At 41.1% G+C, this 23517-nt stretch overlaps 3 protein-coding genes across 3 annotated transcripts in view; all 3 read right to left on the reverse strand.

The window, feature by feature from the left end:
- The window catches only part of ubr2 (ubiquitin protein ligase E3 component n-recognin 2), a 28582-nt gene extending 28242 nt beyond the window's left edge, over window positions 1-340 (reverse strand). The window contains 1 exon segment of the mRNA XM_079363376.1: window positions 213-340. Within this exon segment, the coding sequence (XP_079219502.1) occupies window positions 213-296 (84 nt within the window). The 5' untranslated portion in view covers window positions 297-340.
- Window positions 341-635: 295 nt separating this feature from the next.
- LOC306835633 (uncharacterized protein) lies at window positions 636-16102 on the reverse strand (the record flags this gene model as incomplete). The annotated part of the gene is made up of 19 exons (XM_079362299.1): window positions 636-1853; window positions 2596-2654; window positions 2740-2947; window positions 3609-3813; window positions 4405-4523; window positions 4702-4869; window positions 10829-10899; window positions 11086-11256; window positions 11438-11552; window positions 11671-11762; window positions 12557-12585; window positions 12925-13030; window positions 13160-13269; window positions 13420-13581; window positions 13828-13978; window positions 14757-14843; window positions 15208-15365; window positions 15442-15610; window positions 16016-16102. 19 exons carry the CDS (start codon window positions 16100-16102, stop codon window positions 1634-1636), a joined length of 2487 nt encoding a protein of 828 aa, XP_079218425.1. The 3' UTR covers window positions 636-1633.
- An 868-nt stretch (window positions 16103-16970) lies between these two features.
- prkn (parkin RBR E3 ubiquitin protein ligase) lies at window positions 16971-23496 on the reverse strand. Its single transcript, XM_079363379.1, has 11 exons — window positions 23398-23496; window positions 22967-23130; window positions 22524-22788; window positions 22327-22442; window positions 20767-20850; window positions 20559-20674; window positions 20262-20398; window positions 19336-19397; window positions 18577-18807; window positions 18155-18272; window positions 16971-17569 (listed from the first exon to the last, which is right to left on the reverse strand). Exons 1-11 carry the CDS (start codon window positions 23402-23404, stop codon window positions 17466-17468), a joined length of 1404 nt encoding a protein of 467 aa, XP_079219505.1. The 5' UTR covers window positions 23405-23496; the 3' UTR covers window positions 16971-17465.
- Between the last annotated feature and the right edge of the window lie 21 nt (window positions 23497-23517).

Here is a 23517-nt window from a genome sequence, read left to right on the forward strand (position 1 = left end):
CGTACAGATGTTTTAAAGATCACTCCGTAGGCGAGCAGAGGAGCTAGCATTAGCATTAGCATTACAGCAGCTCTGCAGGTTGAAAAAAACAAGCCGAGGCGCAGGCGGATGAAACATTAAATTATGTCGTCCAGCTAGAAGAACAGCTATATTTGACACAGTAACAGCTCAGGTGAGGGTCAGCTGGCCTCTAAATCTGCGGTGCCGCTTACCGACGCGGTGTCTTTGGCGGAGAAATTCAGGAATTCTGCACATAAAGCGGATGGAAGATCTCTGTCGGACTGGGCCGCCGCCATCTTTCCTCCCTCTGCTGCTCTCTGCGGCTTCAACGGTGGAGAAAGAAAACAACCCGGAGCCGGAAGTCATCAACAGCTGAGGGGGCGTGGCTAAATGTTAATTACTGTGTATGGTTACAGACAGAGCTATATCTATATGGCTCTGGTTACAGACAGTCCCAAACTGTCCTAGCACCGACTTTATGGGTGTATTTTTGTTTGTTGGTGAGTCACTTTTTGTGGGATTATATTTATGGAGATGCCATTCAGCATTTGAAGAAGTCTTTAAAATACATCAAACTTGTATTTTTACATTTTGAAAGCAAAATGGTTTTTATGTTTTAGTTAGACATGTCAAAGTTAAAGGAATAGCCTATGCATTGCATTTATTTATTAAAAATAGGAGCAGTGCTTATTAATGAACTTAAACATTAGATTATGGCATAGACTCGTTTCCATCTAGTCCGTTTCGTTGGTTGGTTGTAAACAGGTAAACAAAGTTACATAAAATCATGGCGACAAGCTTAACCAAGACAACAAGTAATGACAACATACACTGTACATTAGTTGATTAAATTACAGGGCTCTTAAGTCTCACCCATTGGGCGTGAGACACAAGCATTTCAACCTGTGGTTTACACGCTCACACGCCACACCTTGCATTTCTCCTGCTGAGTCATTAAATGATTTCAAACCCTCTTCAATAAATAAACATCATGACCATGTTTCTGGAATTAACATCTGGATTATGTGTAAATGTTCCTATTGTTATGAAACTAGTACGTAAACAAACCAAAATAATGTCACACTGTACTAAATTATAAATCAACGAATCTTTACATGGACTTCAGTAGTTACCTTTGGAAATTTTGCTGAAATGCAAAAAAATACAACTCTCCAGTCCACATGTCTAGAAAAGTATTCAACAAAAGCAATCTTTATTTTGTGAACATTTTTCTGATGAACAATTAAACATTTTTTAAAAAGATAAAAAGACTAGATCATAACCATAAAGTTTTGCAGAAATTTGGTGCTTAAAAACTGATCAGAGTGTAGGAAAATAAATGTTGCTTGGTGCTTAACCCAACCCCCACCGCAGCCGCAAAAATCGTACTTTGAAATCAGTTCAAAACTCGAGAGCTCTGATTAATAGAAACACATGTAAACATTAAATCTGATCGTATTACAAGAAGACTAAAACTCAATACATATTTAACCTGTGTGCTCACTTTTACAAACTTGTTATAAAATTATCACGTAAAATCCCCAAAGTTCTGCTTTCTTCTTGTGTTTTGGTCTGGTTGATCTGATGGGTCATGCCTGGTCTGGACTGATCAGTCCAGTTTATCTCCTCAGACTCAGATCTTTTGACCGTCAGACCTGGTCTGAACCAGCTGCTGGACCAGAGTCCGGAGCTGCTTTAGTTCTGCTCGGATAGCCTGAAGCTCCTGGCTGTGCAGGTCCTGTTGCTGTGGGTCTTTTTTGGGTCGGTTATTGTCCTCAAGCTCCTTGTTATGTGGGTTCTGGTCCCCCAGCTCCTGATTTTCCAGGTTCTGGTCTTTCTGGACTTTGCTGCTGCTGCTGATAAAAAAAAATTGTAAGTTTGGCCGACATCATTCAGGGAGAATCTTGGGGAAAAACATTTTGTTTATCTTTATGAAGAAATACTTAGTTTGGTGCTCCCTTTTTTTTTTTATCACGTTACAAAAGGGTTACTTTAAACAGTTAGGGGCATGTTCATCTGGTTGTAGATGTTTGCCTCATATTTCTATTTTTGAGCCTGACAACTATTGGCTGTTTTTATTTGTTATTTCATATTTTTAATTTAATGTTGTGAATGTTGTATTGTACCTGAATGTATGGCTGTTCATTGTTGAGCCTGGCCAGGACACTCCTGAAAGATGACTGTTTGAATACGCTATGAGTAGCCTAAATAATATTATTAATAATTTATTAATCTGCTCAAAAGTTAAATCACTTCGTAATTCTAGTTAAATCCAGTTTTTGTGTAAATGTTAAAGGAGGAGTTTACAGGCTTGATCAAATACAGGATCAGAGTGGACTTAGAACAAGAATCTTCACAGACATGTTTTGGGGAGCTCTTCATCTAATTTAAACTTTTCGGAAATTGGGATAATATGTGACCTTCAACTTATGTATCACTTTTTTTCTTTACAGATGTTCATGTTCGTCACTATGAACACAGTAAACTGTGTTTTGAGTAGCTGTAAGCTATGAGTAGACAAGGGTTTGATTGACTACTGTGTTATTGTTCTAAATGTTGTCACCATATCAGTTGATTTGTATGAGTGATTCTCACCCAGGGCCTTTGACTGGGTCCATGTCTTTCTGCAACACCAGGAACTGATCCAATGTATTCTACAGAGCACAACATAAACACTTACAGTCTTGTTAAATCCTCAACTTCACCTTTAAAATAAACTAATAATTTGTTCTTACATACTTTAATCTGGGTTGTGATGTGGCCCATCTCATCATGGTAATGGGGGTTTGTTGTAATGTCATCATCATAGGCTTCGGCCAGTGGTGCACAGTGGTTTGCAATGTACTGGTTGTCATAGAAACGGCGGAGGAAGGGCATGGACTCCTCTACCTGCAGGATGACTGCGGCTTGCTGCATCACTGCATTTGCCTGCGAGTTATCATGCACCCTATATGAATGAGAACAAAGAAATACATAGACAAACACACAGACACATGTACATAACAATTAGATGCCACAGCCAGCAGCCATTCACTTAACCTCATGCAAACATTGTATTTACTGAGTGCAGTTTCATAATAATATATTTAAAAAAATGTATTGTTTAGTAGAGATGTGTTGCAGTTTGACGCGCCATGAAAGTTTGACATACTCATGGATTCTCTGAGTGATAAGCAATAGCTCGAGCCACAGTATGAGAACAAAATATGAAAGGTGGATTTCTCTGCCAAACAAGGCTATCCTCTTCAGGCTCTGTGTGTTTCCATACGAGGGTGCTTTTTGCGGGTCATATGATGCTTCCTCCAAAAAGAGGAGTTCAGCCTGTGGGTTATACTTCATTTAAACGCTGGCAAAACTTTTTCTTACAGCCATTACATTGGTAATCTTCATATTTTCATCATGTTTCTGCATAATAAGAACTTAAGATCACTTCAATGGCTCTTTAAACGATCCAAATAGTGCGGCTGATTAATGCCAGACAACAATACATCATCATCAGCTCTACTTTGTGCGACAGAGTGTGAAATACAAACAATGATTGGCATCTCTGCTCAGTTACAGTTTAAGCATTTAGATGTTTTTAGGATGAAACAAATATGACCTCTGACCTCTGGAAGGTATCTGTCAGCAAGGCCACCAGCATGTTCACACAGAGAATGGAGGAAGCAGCCAAAAAGGTCCCACACAGAAGAGGAGCCATGACGTTGTCCACTTTATTCATTGCAGTGTACTCGTACTCATCCACCAGAGTGATACGGTACAGACTAAACAGCAAGCCTGAGACAGATTGCATGCTGGGAACTGATGGGGAGCCTAAAGAGGAAAAAGGGACAGTTGGTTGAAAGAAATCTCAGAAGCAGCTAATTTGTCTGTTTTTAAGTTCTAGCTTTTACGTATAAAATAGGGCTGTCAGCATTAATGAGTTAATCATGAATAATTAAGGTCTGAAATGAATGCATTTGTTTTTTAAATTGGTTGCATACTATTTTGCCCATTTAAGTGCACCATACACAGGCTTTGTAGTGTATCCCTCTCGTCAAAGTGATGAAAAAGAATGACGCTTGCTTCCTCTTTGAATGTCTCGTTTAATTTTAACAGCTCAACTGGCAAGTCGAAAGTGAGTTCCTTACTCTGAGATTAAATCAATGTCATAACTTTCAATCTACCACAAGGTCCTTACTTTATTTCAAAATAAAAGCAGGGTTAAATTCAAATACCAAGTAAGCTTAAGGTTTCTTAAGTTCAGTGTTGCATTCATGTGTGTTATATGAGTATTTTAGTTTTAAACTGTTGTCTTCAGGTTAATTTATGTGCTTCATTTTGCAAATTTACAGAATATGGTATCAACATTATGAACCTCAGGAACAATCAAAGCAGCCCCAGATCCCACACACACACACAGACCTCCAAATATAATCCAGAAACTGCATGCGTAGGGAATAAAGATCTCAGCATACAGGAACAGGAAACACATCACATCCCCGACAATGTTCCCCAACATGACAATGAAAGGGCCCATTAACCTGCAGATAGATAAGCATCAAAGATGATTACAGAGGAGTCCCTACAAAGTCAGACATCCATGTATTCTAATGTTACCAGTGACTATCCCTTACACAGATCTCTTAGACACTCCCAAAGTAACATGAGCACTTTTAAACAATACTTTGTAACCGTTAAACTAAACAGGTGTCTGCCTACCTGAAGGCTCTGACATGCTTCATCAGCCGCAGCCACAGAAAGATGATGCTGACAGAGAACAGACGCAGGCTGAGGGTATGAAGACTGACAGATGGTCGGAACACGTCTACCATGTGGATGCTAAACGACACTGTAAGCAGAGAGTACACCAACCAATCAAACACATTCCTGACACACACAACACATACAACACACACAAACACGCACGTACACCCCGCCACACAACACACACGCCACAGAGTGATGAGTTATTTTTCCTCCTTATGTAAAAACAACAACAATAAAAACTAGACAATTGCTGCAGAAATTGTGAGGGTGGTTGCCGTGTGTGTGTCTGTGTATGCGTTTGTGTGTGAGACTGCAGTAAGAGTGTTTAACTGTAGTCAGCTAACAGCTAAAGGCCGGAAACACCACACATGATGAGAGATCGGGCCAAAACAATCCAACATGTTGAATATCCTCGATTTGAGATCGGAGCGGTCCCGACATTCTTCCGACCAGACGAGAGCAGTCTGAACACACCACACACGGCAGGATGATCTTATAAGATTATTTTATGATGATCAGGGCGTCCTTAAGATTATCGGGAGGGGAGAATCCCCTGGGAGACTGAAACATTACATTTCTTTATTTTTTGCTTTATGAGTGCGAGAACACTCAGAGCTTTTCTGAAAAACGAAAACGTTTACATCTCTTCAGCTTGTGTTAACCACAGACCTTACTTCAGGCGTCTAAACAAAAACCCAGTCAAAATCCCCATTGAGTTTTAGAGTTAGGAACCCATGGCGCTAAAGTGCTAACTCACTACCTGGTTTTAGGACTCAAAACTACACCAATCTATATGCGAGCAACAATGACTTCAGGATCGCGATTTACAAATATATTTCCAAAACTGAAGTTTTGGAAATATATTTTTCAGAGAAGATATTCAGCAAAGAAGCATAAAATGTGACATTAGGCTCCTACAATCTGTGTGCTGCCCTTTGAATCCCACAAATCCATTATTTTTCATCAGAGAGCTTTTTTGTTTTTTCTTGATTTGGTCAGAAACAAAAGAAAAGAGGAGTTTCTTACTGAAGCGCCACTGATATCTTTATCGCCTTCCTCTGAATTGACAGAAGTGACACGGATAACAGCTCCAAATAGAAGTCATGCATGCAGTGACAAATCATTGGCTTTTTCATTAGGGCCTGCAATGTTGGCAAGACAGTTTTAGAAGTGATGCAAATGTTGGACAGTCGATGGTTTCTCAGCTTGGAAAAAGACTGAAAACAGACAAAACAAGGTTCAGATGTTAGGGCTCCTTAGACATCTAACAATTGAAGTTTTTGAAGTTGAGCCTCTGAGATGGCTGTGTACTAATAATAACAGGGGCATGATGTGGACTGAATTATGAGACTGTTACATTTCTGATATATGCTATTTTGAATATTCATGGTCTTTGTTGTTTTTGCCTTTACAGGAATAGGCAAAGTGCTGTAAAAGTATGGCGCACCAAAAGTTCATTCATTTACAACTGAGATTGCTGTGACAGCAAAAAGAAAATCATTAAAAAAAATACATTTTTATTATTATTGAAAATGGGCAACTGCCATTATTTATTTCCTGTACAAGTATAAAATTATATTTAGCAGAAAATTATATTTAATAATTGAAGTTCACAAACAATTTCAAATAATAATAATAAAAGAAAACGTGTTTTCTTTGTGTTGACAGATTCATTCACTACAGGCTGTCAGAGGACTGCTGGGGTTGCTTGGCAACTAAGTTTGACACTTGTAGTCTTTGGAATCTTTTGTAATTTTTTTCATCTTAACATTTCTGTTTACATTTGAATATCTAGAATGTGACATCATCTGGAATATGACATCATCAGTTATGCAAGAGATCAAAGACAAAAAGTAACTATCAAATGTCTTTGGTAAATTGTTCTTGAACTCATCAGGACATCAGCAACCAGTGAGCTGACGGTATACTCAACAGGATCTGATTTTCAACTTTTAGCTGCTGACTTTAAAAGCCATGGCTAAATCTAGGAATGTCACAACTGATTTACCAGACTTTGAGATGGAAGCTCTAGAGTCAGAATTAGCTCAGCTCCAAAAACAGCTTATATTTAATCAAAGACAAATGAAGGAAAACTTAAGGAGGGAGAAGAAAACCGACTTCAAAGACAACCGTGATCTTACAATTCTGCGAAGGGAGAATGAAGAGTTCAGCACAGAGGCGGGTCCATGTTACAGCATGACGCTCGAGGAGCGTGATACAGAGGACGAGGAAAGACTTAGAGATGCGTTAAAGCTGTACGGCAAACTTTCTCGAAAGTTGGAGGAGAACCAAGATAAATGGCGTCGCGAAAAGTTAAGAGAAAAGAGGCAGACGATAAAGCATCTAAGGGCACGGGACCACGATTATAGAATACTCGCAAACCTTGACAGAAGGGAAGAGCTTATAGAGAGGTATGAAAGGAGGAAGGTATTTGCCCTTTCTTGCGTCAGTCAAGGTAATGTAGACATCATTCATTTGAAGAAGGAGGAGGGGTTTTTAGAAAAAGAACATGAGTCTTTTCTAAATGACAAAAAACGGTTCGAAAAGAAACATAAGGCGGACGAGACGTTGAATACTAAACTTCAGCACGAGGCTAATGCTATTCATGATGGACTTAGAAAAAAACAAAAGGTACTGAAAACGAAGACCGCTGAGGCAGAAGAGAAACTTCAATGGTATAATGACGACGTGGGCCAACTGACCGCTACTCTGGAACATGAGCGCAGACGGCAACAACTCTTCGTTGAACAATCTAAGCAAAAGTTAAGTCATAAGACGGGACGTAAAGAGTTGTCTCTCAAGAGGATTTACGAGCTAAAGAGGATATGTGCAGGAGAGAAGTCTGTGGACGAGCTGAAGGAAATGTTTGAGATGATGCAGAGTATGACAGGGGAGGAAGACTTAGACCTGGCGGTCACACGATTAATCAAGGCGGATTACAACTCCTCTGTTCTAGAAAAACTCATCCATGACCAAAACACAAACACTGAGGCTCTCAGAGATGAAAACAGTCATTTGATATCTGAGCTGGAGCAGCTAACAGAAGCAGATTTACAACACGATCAAGACATTTCCCTGCAGCTCAGAAGTTTACAGAAGCAAGGAAGTGAAATGGAGGAACGGGCTGAGAAATATGAAAACCAAAACGCCATCAAAACAAAATTCATAGACCAGGCCAAGAGTAGATTACAAAACATTTGCTATCAGATAGAGTATGACTCTACAGTAATTCAGGATGATGTGAGCAGCTTTTCTCAGGACGTCCAATCCTCCTTGAGTTTTGTGGAGGAGAAGATCAATGAGATGATTGTCATTGAAGCTTTTCTTGATGCACAAAATCAAGGGGACTCAGATGACAACATTGACATTGACAGTATGCAACCTCAAAAATCTTTCAAGAAGAGGACCAAAAAATCTGTTCAACCAACACAGTCGAGAAATGTCTTTAATGCAGGGGAGCACACCCGTAAGGGTACACTTCAGACTCCTCCCCATCACAATGTCCCTGCGGCAAGTCATCAAAAACCCCTAAATGCCAAGAAGGATGATCTGACTAAGCTGAAGCCATGTCTGCCACAGACTGCACAATCCAAAACCTCAGTGAAACCAGAACAACTTTGTTCATCTAAGCAGCGCTCTCAAACAACTGCCACGACAGTTGGGTCACCACCTATGCAGAACGAAGATAGTCAGCCACACATTTCACAAAAGCAGCATCAACCAGTGACGCCACAATCCAAAGGCCAGGGTGTTTCTTTCATCAGCCCTAGGAGTGTGCAGGAATCTTTGCATGCATCCAATCAGAAGTCAGGACTAAGAAGGAGAGAATGGCAGCCATTCGCAACTTACCAAAGTAGTCTACCGCGTCGTAAGACCCCGCTGAGGCCACGTGAGCCACAATCCAAAGAGCTGGGTGAATCTTTCATCAGCGCAAGGAAGCTTTACCCATCTCCTTATAGTGAGAAGCCCAGTAGTAAAGAAATATTGGGGCTGCCACATATACCCAACAAAGGTACTGTAAGAGAAAGTGACAGCCCGATGAAGCCATGTCCACCACAGACAACACGGTCCAAATGCCAGAGTGAAACTCCTGGGAGATTGAGGCTACAACATATACCCAACAAAGATACTGTAAGAGATAGTGAGAGCCCGATGAAGCCACGTCCACCACAGACAACACGGTCCAAATGCCAGAGTAACTCTCTCAACAGCGCAAGGAAGCTTTACCTATCTCCTTTTCGACAGCAGCCAAGATCCCACTGATATCTGATATCAGTTATGTCACATAATCAGACCCACCATATCAACATCAGACTTTACTATCCAAAGGGATAGTAAAGTCTGATGTGAACTACGGTGCGGTGTGGGTTTACTCCGGGGAGCTCCGGTTTCTTCCCACGATTAAAAATTAAATCCAGTTCTAATTGAACAATAAATTTAAAAATCACTCTACGATACTTTTTATTTGAGTTTGTTTTACCTTCAGAAAGTAGACTACATGCACTAAATCTTTCAACTTTGAAACACAAATGTATTCTTTGTCTTTGGTACTCTTTACTTCAACAGTTTCCACCATAAAATGACAATAAATGATAATGAATTAAAAAAAGGAAAAAATGTATTTATAACCAATGTATAAACCAATGTATTAATATGAATAATCAGAATGACAAGATTTCATATGAGCTTACTGTTCCCTTCCAAAGCAAAACACCGCCACTATAATGTTTAATAACAAGTTCTTTACAAAGAACAATTCACATGACAAAGTAAGAACTCGGGAAGGCACAATATGGAAACTTTTTTTTTTTTGTGCTCACAGAAACTACTAAAAAGAGGACTCCCTTCACAACGTTCATATACTCCCTAAATAATGCTGGTCCTCATCTTCTGGGTCATTTCACTGGGTTGATTTAAGCCACGGCGGGAATATTGACCCAATATTAGACTGAAGTGATCCAACGGCTGAGCTGAGCCCATCGAGAGGGGCGTGGTCAGACACAGTGCATTTGCATTTAAAGCTACAGACACAGATTTGGTCAGAAACAAAAGAAAAGAGGAGTTTCTTACTGAAGCGCCACTGATATCTTTATCGCCTTCCTCTGAATTGACAGAAGTGACACGGATAACAGCTCCAAATAGAAGTCATGCATGCAGTGACAAATCATTGGCTTTTTCATTAGGGCCTGCAATGTTGGCAAGACAGTTTAGAAGTGATGCAAATGTTGGACAGTCGATGGTTTCTCAGCTTGGAAAAAGACTGAAAACAGACAAAACAAGGTTCAGATGTTAGGGCTCCTTAGACATCTAACAATTCAAATATATTAAAAACTAAACATGGTATCACCAATCTGTTTGGACTGTGAGTGACAGCACAAATAGGCGCACGTTTTGATGTATTGTATTTCCATCTAGCATTCAGACTGGGACCACAGTCGCAATTTTAAAACATGAGTGAAAACTATGAAATTCTGGACATGACTTAGAGTGAGAGCCCAATGTGTGTGTATGTGGTGCGTGACTGTCAAACAAATTCCTCTCCTGGGAGACTGAAACATTTTATGTTTTTACTTTTTGCTTTATGAGTGAGAGGACACTCAGAGCTTTCTTTTGATGTATTTTGTTTATATATGCGAGCAACAATGACTTCAGGATGGCGATTTACAAATATGTTTCCAAAACTGAAGTTTTTGGCCGTTACACTCTAGGATTTCAAATTTTGCCATCTGCTTTGAATGGGGCAAATTTTGGCCAATTTTTTGTCACTTAAACTCGATTTGTGTCCAAACCGTGTGCCCGGGGTTTCCACAAAGTAATAGCACACTTTTTGGGGCCGAGCCGGTCGTTTTGATACCTTTCTTGTGTGTGTGGCGCAAACGCTGTGGGAGGAGTAGCGCGGCCCGTTTTGTATTAACAATTGTAGTAGTGTGGTTTGCCTTTCAGGCAACCACCCTAATTTGTTTGTTTTCCTTTATTTTAAATGTCTTTCTTTGTTCCTTTATGCCTTATCTGTAAAGCACTTTGGTCAGCTGAAGCTGTTTTGAAACTTGACACTTGTTTGTGTGTCTGTGAGTCATACCAGAGGTCCTGGCGGTAGTTTCCTCTCCTTCTGCGAATCCTTTGGTTCTGATCTAATAGGAAAACTCTCTCCTACACACACACACACACACACACACACACACACACACACACACACACACACACACACACACACACACACACACACACACACACACACACACACACACACACACACACACACACACACCCTCGTATCCTTCCAGCTGTGGTTCATTCATTGTCGATTCATGGATTTTACAACCTGACATTTCCTACCTGAGGCCACATGGGATGTGAACATTGCAGGTCGTCATGGAGACGGCGTTCAGCCCACTGACGCCAGAGGTGCATCCTCTTTCTCGATCGCAGGATGTCCTGCACCTCCCTTAGCACCTCCTCCAGAGTCAGCACGAGTGCCAGGACCACAGAGAAGATTCGCCACCAGTCCTGATTCAGACAGACACAGTAATGGAACAGACAGTTAACAAAAGCATCAGCCAGGTAAAGACAGACAGACAGACAGACAGACAGACAGACAGACAGACAGACAGACAGTCGGACAGACAGACAGACAGACAGACAGACAGACAGACAGACAGACAGACAGACATACAGACAGACAGATCACCTCAGGGAGGGTGTAGCGATCGGGTGAGTGTCTGTGGACAGACACAGAGATAGCCACAGTTGTCCAGGAGACATTGAATAGGATGTTAAGGACGAGGAGAAGCCAAGCCCCCAGTCTGGCACCGACACACAAACAGGTTGACAGAGACAAACAAGCAGGTAGAGCAGAGACATAAGGATCTAAGGGTTCACTCAGTGAAGACAGTGAATTAAACAAACCAGGTGGGACATTACCGGCCGTATAATTTCCATTTGATCTGTATCAGTTTAAGGAAGACTGGGTGCATGATGAGGTCCAGTTTCCCCTGTTGCACCACCACCTCCAGCTGGGAGCAGGGACCATACAGATCAGCACAGAACAGTTTACAACTCACTGTTTATTGTAATTCGTTTAATATACACTGTTCATGGCTAACTGATCACAATAATTGCATCCTAGACATTTTTTTCAATATAAAAGGGTCAAGACAAACTAATTTTCCAACTTTGCACAGGTCATTGATAAGTGTTGATAAAACATGGTTCACAGTAAACATGTTGTAACAGACTTTACACTGTTCACTGCACACTTTTCACTGTAAAATGTTCACATGCTGTTTATTGCTAACTGTAGGATTTTCTCTGCAGACTGCGGTTTGTACACTATACACTGTTCATATTGATACTGCTCTGTAGTGCACACAGTACAATGATCAATGTTCAGTGTACACTGAAGATAGTAAACTTTGCACTACACACTACACACTGCACATTAAACACTGGTCACTGGTTTGTTATACTCCTACCTCAATGCACATTAGTTTACTATAAACTCTGTAGTTTGTTAAACCATACTGTACACTTACCAATGCAACAGTGGAAGATAAAAACAGAGTATAGTCTGATAAGGCAGTTTCTAATGTAACTTTGGTAAATGTGCTGAGTGCTCATTATGGATGAATGTTCGGTCTTATATTCTTAAATACCATACCACAAATTACTGTCATTTACTGCACTTTTGTAATGTGAACATTTCTTGTGAATTTGTGCTAAACAAATTAAAAATGGATTGATTGATTATCAGCGTCCAGTTCAACTAACTTAACATTATAATAAACTGAAGTTAATTTGTGAAACCTACTGGAGATGTTGGCTCACTGATGACGGCTTCTTTAAAACACAAACAGACAGTCAGACAGAATATCAGATAGAAAAGCAGACAGACATCGATACCAATAAGTGAAAAAGTATAGAATCATACAGTGAAAAAAAAGCAGCATCAGTATCAGGAGTATTAATACTAACATCAACAACAATGCCATCAAAGTATTTCCCCAGATGACTATAAGACTAAAACTACACTAGTTGAGGTCCTCTTTAGAGGCTGGTGGAAGTCAGTAAAGGACCAGTTTGTAGTGAGTGGAAGACCACTAAATGACCTGTACGAGACCATTAAAGATGCCATAGAGAGCCATGGAAGAGTGACCAATGAATTAGGGTTAGTTTTACCTTGGTGGGGAGCCTTAGGTGTTTCTGGTTCCAGCAGGTTTAGGTAGTAGAACTGCTGTCTGGTTAATCTGTCGCTCACATGGAACTGGCTGAGTGCCAGCAGAGCCTGAACACAACAGTATCATCATTCAAATGAATCAAGATACGCCTTCTTCTATTTTACTGTTTGACAGTACTCATTTAGTAATAGACCAATCACAACCCTGTTAGCTGTCAGTAGGCAAGTAATGGTTACCACAGGGCTCATCTGACCAATCAGAGCAGTTATGCAGAGCTGTCCATCAGCGTCTAACATCCCAGCCTCGGCTCCAAGCTCCAACAGCACCCGAGCTGCTTCACTGCGCTCTGAAAACACACACAGCTTGTACTGATCTGATAGATTAATATCATGTTATCATGTTGAGTCATGTCACTGGTTATTTCAGTTAGTGTAGTAACTGTGATGTCAGAAGTGTAGAAGTAGGTGAGGTCTGTGATGGTTTATGACAATAATACCAAGGTTGGCAGCTAGCTGCAGTGGAGTTCTGTGTTTGTAGTCGATGCAGCTGATGGAGGCTCCTGCCTGCAGCAGCAGTCTGATTGAACCTGCAGCATCATTCTTGGCAGCGTAGTGAAGAGGAGTCTGCTGGTCCAGAAGGGTCCGAGCCTCAGGATCAGCTGAGGAGAGCAAATGCACAAACCCTTTGATCAGATCAGGTTTGGACAAATGCAGCATCTTAAAGTCTTAACTAGAATATCACTTTGAAAACCATTTGGGAGTGTAAGTTGTTAGTTTAAAATTATTGTTTTTATTGAAATATTTTGGTCGACAGCTAAACTTGGACAGAAAGTTCAGGTTTCAGGTTTTCATTGATAAAAATGTTAAAAATAAGTTAGGGACATGGTCTATCTGTTCACACTAACCTTCACGGTCTAGCAGAAACTGAACCATGTCCTGATAGTCCAGCGCCGAGGCCACATGAAGTGCTGTGACTCCAAACTGATCTGGTCGGAGGAGGTCTGAGCCCCGGTCTAAGAAGAATCGCATCACATCCACACTCCATGCCCTGGAAATCTGAAAAACAACCAGAGCAATGTTTGTGTGTGCAATTAAATGTGTATTTGTAAAACAAATGTATTGTATTTATATGTGATTGTCTCTGAAGAAACACTTTAAAAAAACATTTTAAGAGCTTAGAGCCTTTATTTGATATAACAGTTTTGAGAGGTGAGAGTGGGGGAAGCCACACTCCAAACAGGCCCAGGACCTGGAGTTGAACCTTAGACCAGTGTGATATGGGGCACCTGCTCTGCTCTGCAGCGCCTCAACAAACACTTACAGTCAATGGGAGGATTTTGACTCGTACTGAATTTATCAAACTAACTCACCAAAATGTAGGGAAAAGTTTGCATCAATTAAAAAAAGTTTTTTTTAAAAATGTGTCTCTTTTCTTATTGTACTCGAATGAAGAGGAGGATGGCATATAAGACAACACAAGTTTTACGGTGTTACCAAGGCTTACTAAATTATCATCTTTGCTGCAAACGAGTCCAAAAGCAATAAAATGTAGTGTGGAGAGGAGCCAGAAGAGTCTGAGGTGGAATTTAATTTTGAAATAAAACTTTTTAAATGACCCTGATTCTGAGAAATAAGGAAATAGATCAATATTAGTGAAGAACATATTTCATATTGTTCCAGTCACGTGAGAGGGAGGAGGTTGGGTTTCATGTTTATGTTATTCTTACATTTTGTTGAATGTAAGGTTGAAGGTGTTTTCTGTGTTGTAAACATTTTGAAGCAACACTAAAATAAAACATTCAGAATAAAAGAAATCATTAAGTCATATATTTACCTCGTGCATGATGGTCTGTCCATATCGGTCGCAGCTGTTTGGATCAGCCCCGTCAGAAATCACTTCATCCAGAAACTGAAGGTCCACCTAATCAAAAACCCAAACAATCATTAATACTCTCCTTTATAATATAATGTTTGAGAGTCATCAATGAAAAAACATTTCTTCAATTCAGCACTTCACCTACTGTACTATGTCACACATTTTCCCTGCCTTCAAAATGTTTGTAAGCATTGGTCAAATTTTGCTTCCCAGTGTGCTGATTTGCCCATCAAGGTTCATTTCATTGAACACAACTCTGGTGTTGGTGTTAATTCATGTGTATGTGTGCACATAATTAGGCCTCCCCCCTGCACAAGTCGGTGCCCCAGTTAGGCCATCCAGTAAAATTGTCTGGACACGCCACTCTTCTGGTATTTGGACCTGGTCTCTTACAGGCGCTCTGTGTTACCTGGTCTGTGTCGTAGTTAGAAGCAGCCAGCTGTCTGAAGTGATTTAGGAGTTTTCTATTCAGTTCCTGGTTTTTACTTGTGTCAGTCTCGTCCCTCTGCTCCTTTTCCCCTTCATTGTCCTCCGCCAGACCTCTGTACCGTGTCTCCAACTGAACGCCTGAATATACATCACAACATTGAAACTTCAAGAAAATTCAGAAAACATATACTCGGGCTCAGAGCCTCGGTCTCACCCTCTAGTTTCCTTCTTCTCTGCTTCCAGCGGCTGCAGGTGTATGAAGCCCACCAAGCTGCAGATTTGACTGCTTCTGACATCCTGGACTTAGACCTTTGAAGAGACTCAAATACTCGAGGACTCCCCGAGAAATGAGGGCTGTCAAAGTCCTGATTACACCCAGTGACCTAAAGACAAAAAAAAAGATGCTACAATAATACTGTGATTTTAACAGTTTGATAGTTTCCAAATGTTTTCATACTTTATGATGTCTGTTATTTTATTGCACGTTCTCTCAATTGAACAGGTAAGTTTCCATATCAAAACATTAAGATACATGAGCAGGAGTTTAGTTGCAGATTTTTGATTATTAAAGATTTCGAAATTTCCAAATATTGGGAGTCAAGAGCTTTACTATTGTTTTAAATATTATATGAAGTTACGATTATTTCTGTTTAATTTCATCGTCTTAATGTATTTTCAAGCTTAAAGTGTGTCATGTAAAAATATCTTCTTGTGCTAACTAATCAAGCTCCACCATGTTGAGACTCCTAGCAGACTAAAGCAAACACTGACTGCACTTCTAGTCTCACCTGGGTTGTGTTGGTGCTCTCAGTCATCTCCAGCTCCAATCCAGGATTCTGCAGGCCTGTTAGTCCACTCTGGGTTCCCCTCCTCATCCTGATTCTTACTGTGTCCGTTAGACCTGCTTCTCCTCCTGAAACAAGCTTGACGTAACAGTTCTGGCAGGTGCTACTGAAAACCTGCTTAAGTTCCTAAATCCTGCTGGAGTCCTGGAGAATCAGAAAGAATGGGCTGATCTGCCTTGGTCTTAACTTTATGGTTTTTGTATAGGTGATCAAAACAGAACCATAAAGTCAGCTGACAGTGACATCCATCAGCATGCTGGCCTGCTCAAAGGTTAATGGTTTGTCTTATCAGAGGGTGGAGGCTTCAGGTCCACGTTTAGGTCCATAAAATTAATCTAAACAAAACAGTCAGAACTTGAGATTTTTTCCTTCTGTCAGTGAGTGGCTGAAGTTTAACAAACAACTGACCTACACAGAAGGATATTATTTAGAAAACTTTAAGATTAATAAAAAAAAATACACTTAATGTTGATTAACTGGCTCATTTGTTTTGAATTTGTGAGCTTCACAAAACAGATACCTTCATATTTACAACAAAGAGATCTATGATTATTAACCAACCTTTAAATCCTACTGAAACTTTCCAACATCATTTTTAGGTTATCTAATGTAAAAATGTTGCAGTGAATCTTTTTTAAAGCTTTTTAAAGAAACAGATGAATCTATATCACATCCAACAGCAGACCAGACCGTCAGAGAGAAGAGTGATTGATTCTAGCTCAGTTCATTTAATTGCCTGAATACAACAGGAAAGATGGAATCCTTGTTTTGAATAATCCAGTTTATTTTTGTGTAAACTGATTCACAGTTTTTGGTTGAGTATCTGTTTGAATTGATTACAACAATCCAAACAACAGTCAGTGTTTAAAATGTGTTTAAAATGTGCATCAAACTGTGACTTCACAAGTCCTGAATGATCGTATGTTTCAAAACTGCTTCTCAGTCATTCCAACAAGCTGCAGCTGTGGCAGAACAACACGTGTGTATGTGCGGTGTCTTTCTTTATTTGCTGTATACAAAAAATAATGATTCTTTATCCCTCATACATCAAAATATTAAGTCGTACTGATCATTTAAAAGTTGGTTTTGTCAATAAACAATATAGTTGTAAAATCAAAATTACAAGGCAGCGATAATCTGGTTTGTAAATAATTACAATATTCTGTGTAGACGTCTATATTTTTTTCATGTAAGCTCCATTAAAGAGAGTAATCTTTCTCTGTTAAACATCAGATGGGAAAACGATTGTTTTTGTGAATGCATAAATAAGCTTAACAGACTTCAGATCCAAACTCCCAAAGCTTTGATTATCAGCTGCATGTGCCGGTCAGTGGTTAGATTCCTTCTTACTGGTGCTAAAGTGTCTATGGACAACAACTGGGAACATCTGGTTTCATCCAAACCAGTGGTCTCCCATACACTCTCTGTTCCAGGTGATTCCACAGAGCCAACACCACTCTGCTTTGCACAGAGGACACTGCATGTGCATACAGCCGCCTGTAGAGGGAGACAGCACATAATGACACATCACATCTCTGAACCCCACACAGAAAAAAAACAACATATTTTGAAACAAACGAGATGATAGAACACAGATGTTATGTTGAATCTCATCCTGGCGATACTCGATATGAGACATAGAGAATATCTTATAAGCCCTTTAAAAATCTGTTGAACTGTAACCACAATGGTTTCCTTTGAATTTCAATAAACAATCAGAATATAATACAGCAAGAATAAAGAAGGAAAGAAGTTGGATGTTTATGCATGATTACATGGCCATAAACAAAAGTGATTTCAACATATCCCTCACTATAAGATAGCATCAGACCAAAGTTCAATTCTTGATTGTGCTCTTGAAAATATGTCCAGAAGCTCAAATTGGCCCAGTTGTCAGGTATATCATAGCTATAACAGCCTGAAGTAGGCAGCCTGTGATTGCTACCAATCACAGGAAAGAAGAGTCAAATGATGAGTCACGCACCCCCTTTGGACAGAAAGCTGATGATGAACTTTCTTCTTGGTATAGCCCTCTGTTGTCATTAGTTCACAGTTAGTTAGTAGGATCAGCTCATTTCTCACCGTTTCTTTCCACGGGAACTGAACACTTTGGGCAGCGTTTAGTTGACTCCTGCACCAGAAGGAGGGAGGCTCTATCCCACCTCCCTCTGAGGGACGCCTCCTCCTCCACAACAAATCCCTGAGGAAAGGCATAGAAGGGGAGGAAGGGGGTTAAAGTGCAGAAATGAATAGCGACCCAATATCGAAACCTTTCAGCTATTGTCTGACAATATGAAGACCATGTTGCCTCTGGGAGCAACAGCCACTGCGGCTTTCACTGGAGCCGGCATATTATGGGCGGCCACATCCTTTTCTGTATTTTCTGACAAGGTCTACGACTACATTGTTAGCTGCGCACATAGATGTCTATTTTGTACTGAATATAAAGAATCAAAACAATGTAATCTATGGCTGAGTTGTCCTTGATTGACAGGTAAGCTCACCTGTGAGGCTTCACCTTGGGGTGGGATGGGCTCTGCGTGACAAGTCCCCTCATGGTAGCCCTCCCTGCATTCTTTGCAAAAGACAAAGCCACATCCCAGCTGTCTGTCACACTCCACCCTTCTGCTGCCCTCAATCGGGACAAGTCCCGCCCCACAGCCAGGTGACGGGCACATGAGTCCTCCAATCTCCTGCAAGCACTCTTCTGCCCCGTACTGCAGGTACCGCTCATACTATGAGGGAGAGAAGAGAGTAGAGATGTAAAAATAGACAACAGACATGTTGGAGCGCCATATAGCGGGAGCTGGCCGGTTATTGGAAGAACCACACACTTCCTGAATATTTAAATCCGACCTCTCACCATTACTTTGAAAGTTCTCACTGGACTTTCTATTTTTCAACAATTAAATATTCAAAATAAGTCTGAACAGATCCACCACTGGACATTCAATGTGCTGAACATATATGCTCTGTCAGGATAACATTAAACCAACCCAGTCCCACCTGCAATTCTTTACAACACTAATGGTCTGTGTGGTACGTCTTAACAGACGCTGCCTGTTAATGTTGTTTTTAAATTCTTGGACTTCATCCTCAGTGAGAAAGTAGCCATCCTTACTACTCGTTGACTGTGATAGTTAAGAAAAATGTTTGTTATGGCAACTATGCATTTACTTCTGTGACGTCTCTATTGCATTTTATTCCCTTCTCTAAAGTTGGTGCGTTTCTTAACTTTTGAGGATGAGGAGTAAAACACTTGCCTGATCGTCTCCCAAAATCCGGAAATGATGCAACTCCTTAACGAGGGAGTCGATGCATCCAGCTGGAAACAGATCAGTTCATGAAACGTAAATATTCAAAACAACAACACATAAACACACAGTTATGGACTGTTCCAACCATCTGACTGACACATTTTCCACTTATGAATTAAGATAAGATAAGATTAGACTTTATTGTCTGTTTACAAAGAAATGTGTCTTGCAATAAAAGCTCTGAAATCCTCTCATCCCAATCACATCACACTGAATAGACTGAACGTACAACAATATAAATAATGTTAGGAGACTGTCTATGAAAATGTTGAAGTGCTCAGAGTCCATGTGGAGCCCAGGTCAGGTACAGTAATGATTGGAAATGTGTGATTGTGAGTGTTGATACTTGTTCCTCTTTGGCACCTGAAAAGGCCAATCAAAGGACAGGAGCTGATGCTCCTCATGTAGGGCATGAGAAGGGTCTGAGGCTATTTTGCCAGCCAGTCTAGATAGATAGATAGATAGATAGATACTTTATTGATCCCGAGGGAAATTCAAGTCAGTCTGAGGGTGTGCTTAGGGCAGCCCACTCAGAAAAAGTGCTCAATACTGTGACCCACCGTCTTTGAACAGATACCCCGGAGTCTTAGTATCCTAGACTTTAGTTGGATTGAGAAGCTGCAGACAGTCTGGATGGTGGAGCAGAAGAATAGGTGCAAGATCTTCTTACTGGTTTTTTAATGATATTAATTGTTCAAACTTTTTTTAGTGATGATACTCGTCCATTAATTTAAAAAAAAAAAACCCTGTTCATTTGATGATGGTTAAAATGGTGACGCTTATTATTAAAATGATGATTCTGGGAGTGCAGAATAGATCTTAGTGATTAATAATCTCTATGAACAGATTCTACATTTACAACAAACACTCACCAGCACAGGGAAGAGAGTAGCCAATCACAGGATGACACACAAACTGCCGCTCGTTTAGTCGCGTCTGACAGTAACGACGGAAGCAGTCTAGACAGATCACATGACGTTCCAAACACTGGAAGACTACAACTATGTCCCTGAGATAGCAAGACAGGGACCGAGTGACAGGGAGGGGAGGGAGGGAGGGAGAGAGAGAGACAGGAAGAGCGAGAGTTATCTTCAGTGAAATTTACTTTTCTTGACCACAGGTTTGTATTAAACAGAAATGATTCAAAAGAGTGAGTTTATGTATGTTACATGATGTCAGTGCAGGCAATACAGGGGACTTCTCTGCTGTTGGTCATAATGAGGTCCAGGGGCACAGAAATGTCGTCATCTGATGTTGGATGGGATGCACATTTCATGTAGAACTCCTGCCCACAAAAACACAAAGTAACTACATCTCCCAGAGTTCCACTGAAAGGACTACATTCACGGAGACAAATGCTCAGTCACACCAGCTTACCGCAATGTTGCCTTGACAATCTTCTGTTTGGCACACGCCATGAATACGACCTTGTATAAGGACATCGTCCCAACAGGATGGACCCTAAAAAACAAAGGAAAAAAAAACTAATGATGTCTTATCAATGACCAATAACAATGTGAATACACAAAGGGTTCATGGGACTAATTTACCAACATCTTCCAGTGTTGTATAGTTCAAAAAGCCAACGCGATGATGATTAGAGAATATTCATAAGCAGAGTGGTTCAGGACAGCATTGTCATGAGGTATGATTCTTTATTTATCCCCGTGGGGCAATTCAAAAGGCACAGAGCTGCACCAATCGATTGACCACAAGGGCGACCCGTATACACCCCTGACGGAGCAGGAGGAGCAATTCGGGGTTAAGTGTCTTGCCCAAGGACACATCGGACGTGTTGCTGGCAGGAGCAACACGTCGTTGAGAGACGACGACTCTACCAACTGATTCACAGCCATGGGGCCATAATTTAAAATTCAAACAATGATAGAGGACTTCCTGTTGGGTTTTGACTGTGGGTGTAAGAGGATTTTATATACCTCCTGACATGCTCATCATACATGAAAAATGTCAGGTACGTAAGTGAAAAAACGTCTAAAGGGGAAAACTTTTTGAAGATTTCAAGAGGGCGCCACTAAGCCATTTAGCCACACCCACTAACTTAAACCCTTTGAAACATTTTACTTTCCCATTGGGATCATGAGTATGACGTTTTGTGTTTATACGACCAAGATAAGCCCCTCCAATAACTACTTCCTGTTTGATGACAAACGATTAGTCCATATTTCAACAGCTTTTGACACAGGACTTTGGAGCTGGGAAAGACAGTACGGCCAAGGTCTTAAGATGCTTATCAGTGATTTTGAGGGAGATGTGAGCAAACGTGCAGCAATGGCAAGTGCAAATAAAACAGTGCTCCGAGGTATTGACTCCCTGTTGTGGCGCTGTGACTAATGAAAAAATGTCAATCATGGATTTGTTCAATGATGATTGATGATGAACAAAGTATATCAGAGTTATCAGCATTTCCTTTTTGTGTGCGTTGCAAAAACAGCATCAAACTTTGACATCGTGCCTGGGCCATGCCCTATGGTGATTCCCACAACTTGTCTTCTATCAGCTGATAACAGGCGTGAATTGGAAAGACGAAAGCACGTAGGCAAGTGCGTTTCATCGAGGCATTAATGGACTTTTTGGTAAGTCTTGGCACGGTTAACCTGTTAAAAAAAAACGTTCACGTATGTGGGTGAAAAAAGCTATCACGGGAGGCCTTTTTGAAAATTTCAAGGGGGGCGCCACTGAGCCATTTTTCCTTGCACTTGCATGGAAACACTATCACGCGTACATTTTCCACACTACTGATCTTGATGCAAAAATGTTCGAGTTTTTATGCGTGTTAAAGCCCCCAAATAAGTGATTCATTTGTGCACAGGAAAACCATGAGTCAGGACGACAATTAGTTACATTCCAGGAGGGTCCTTCACACTGTCAGGGCTTTGGGCCATAGTAAGTACTGTGTAGCATACAGACTAGACTCACCCTACTCAGTGTCAGTGTGGTCTGTTTGCAGCTGCTGCAGCGGACTCTAAGTTTTCCAGGTTGGACTGACCTGCAGCTTTTACAGTACACAAAAAACATACTGCAGTTACGCGACCCTGTAAAGACAAGGACACACAGTTAAGGGACTCGTACTGACAGAGAGTGCAGGAGAACACTGTGTCTCTATCGTCACTAACTTTTCAAACATGTAGCCTGCTCCACCTCTCTCGCCTCATGCACTACTCTGACACCTTCTCCTCCATCATCGCCATCTAAGACGACTGCCAGACCGGAGGAGGTGGAAGGTAGCCGTGAGGAGCTGAGATCCAACCTGGTCAGACTGTCCTGCTCCTCCTCCCTGCCTCGAGCCAGTCTCTCCTGCAACAGGCCAAGCTGAGAGGAGGAAGAACCTGATGGAGGGAGGACAACATGGATGGTACTCTGCTCTGGGAGGTCACAATCCTGACAATGTGAAAGAGATGAGAGACAGAGGAGAGCCGGAGGAGAGAAGGGGATGAGAGGAGAGGAGAAAGAAACAGATAAAAGAGAAGGAGAGGAGAAGAAGACAAAAATGAATAAAACACAAGAGGAGATGAGGACTTTCTACATGTATCTCCTTTCAGGTGTTTCACCCTCTGACCTGCAGCTTGGCATTGCTTCTCAGAGACCTCCCAGCAAACAGCACCCTGAGGTGCTCTGGCTGGACTCCCTGCTGACTCCCCACCATCTCCTTCAGTTGGGCAACACTTGCCTCCTCCTGCAGCTCCACAGGCACACCTGGCCCGAGGTTATAGCGCACAAACACTGCAGGAGACGTACAGGTGACAGGTGAGCTCTCCTCCACTTAAAATCACATGTGTCTGACAGCCTTTTATCCGTCATAAGAGTTTATACTGAGTAAAATACATATCAGATTATTGATGATTCAGGTATACACTATACACCTGTCAACCTGGTGTGACACAAACATGTGGTAAGTGAAGCACAGGACAAACAGTCTGCCACAGCTCGGTGTGCAGGTGCAGAGATCACTACAGTATCATTTAGAAGACTTTAAACCAGAACACTTACCGATCATCCGTCTCTTCGCCCTTCAAACTCCATTAGTGTTTACAAAGTGCTGACCGCTGTGCACTCCGGGAGCTGTAGTCCTGCTGCGTACAGACAAGCGTTAAAACGTCCTTCTGTAAA

The sequence above is a fragment of the Symphodus melops genome (assembly GCF_947650265.1).
Source record: "Symphodus melops genome assembly, chromosome: 15".
In the NCBI taxonomy this organism is placed as follows: Eukaryota; Metazoa; Chordata; class Actinopteri; order Labriformes; family Labridae; genus Symphodus; species Symphodus melops.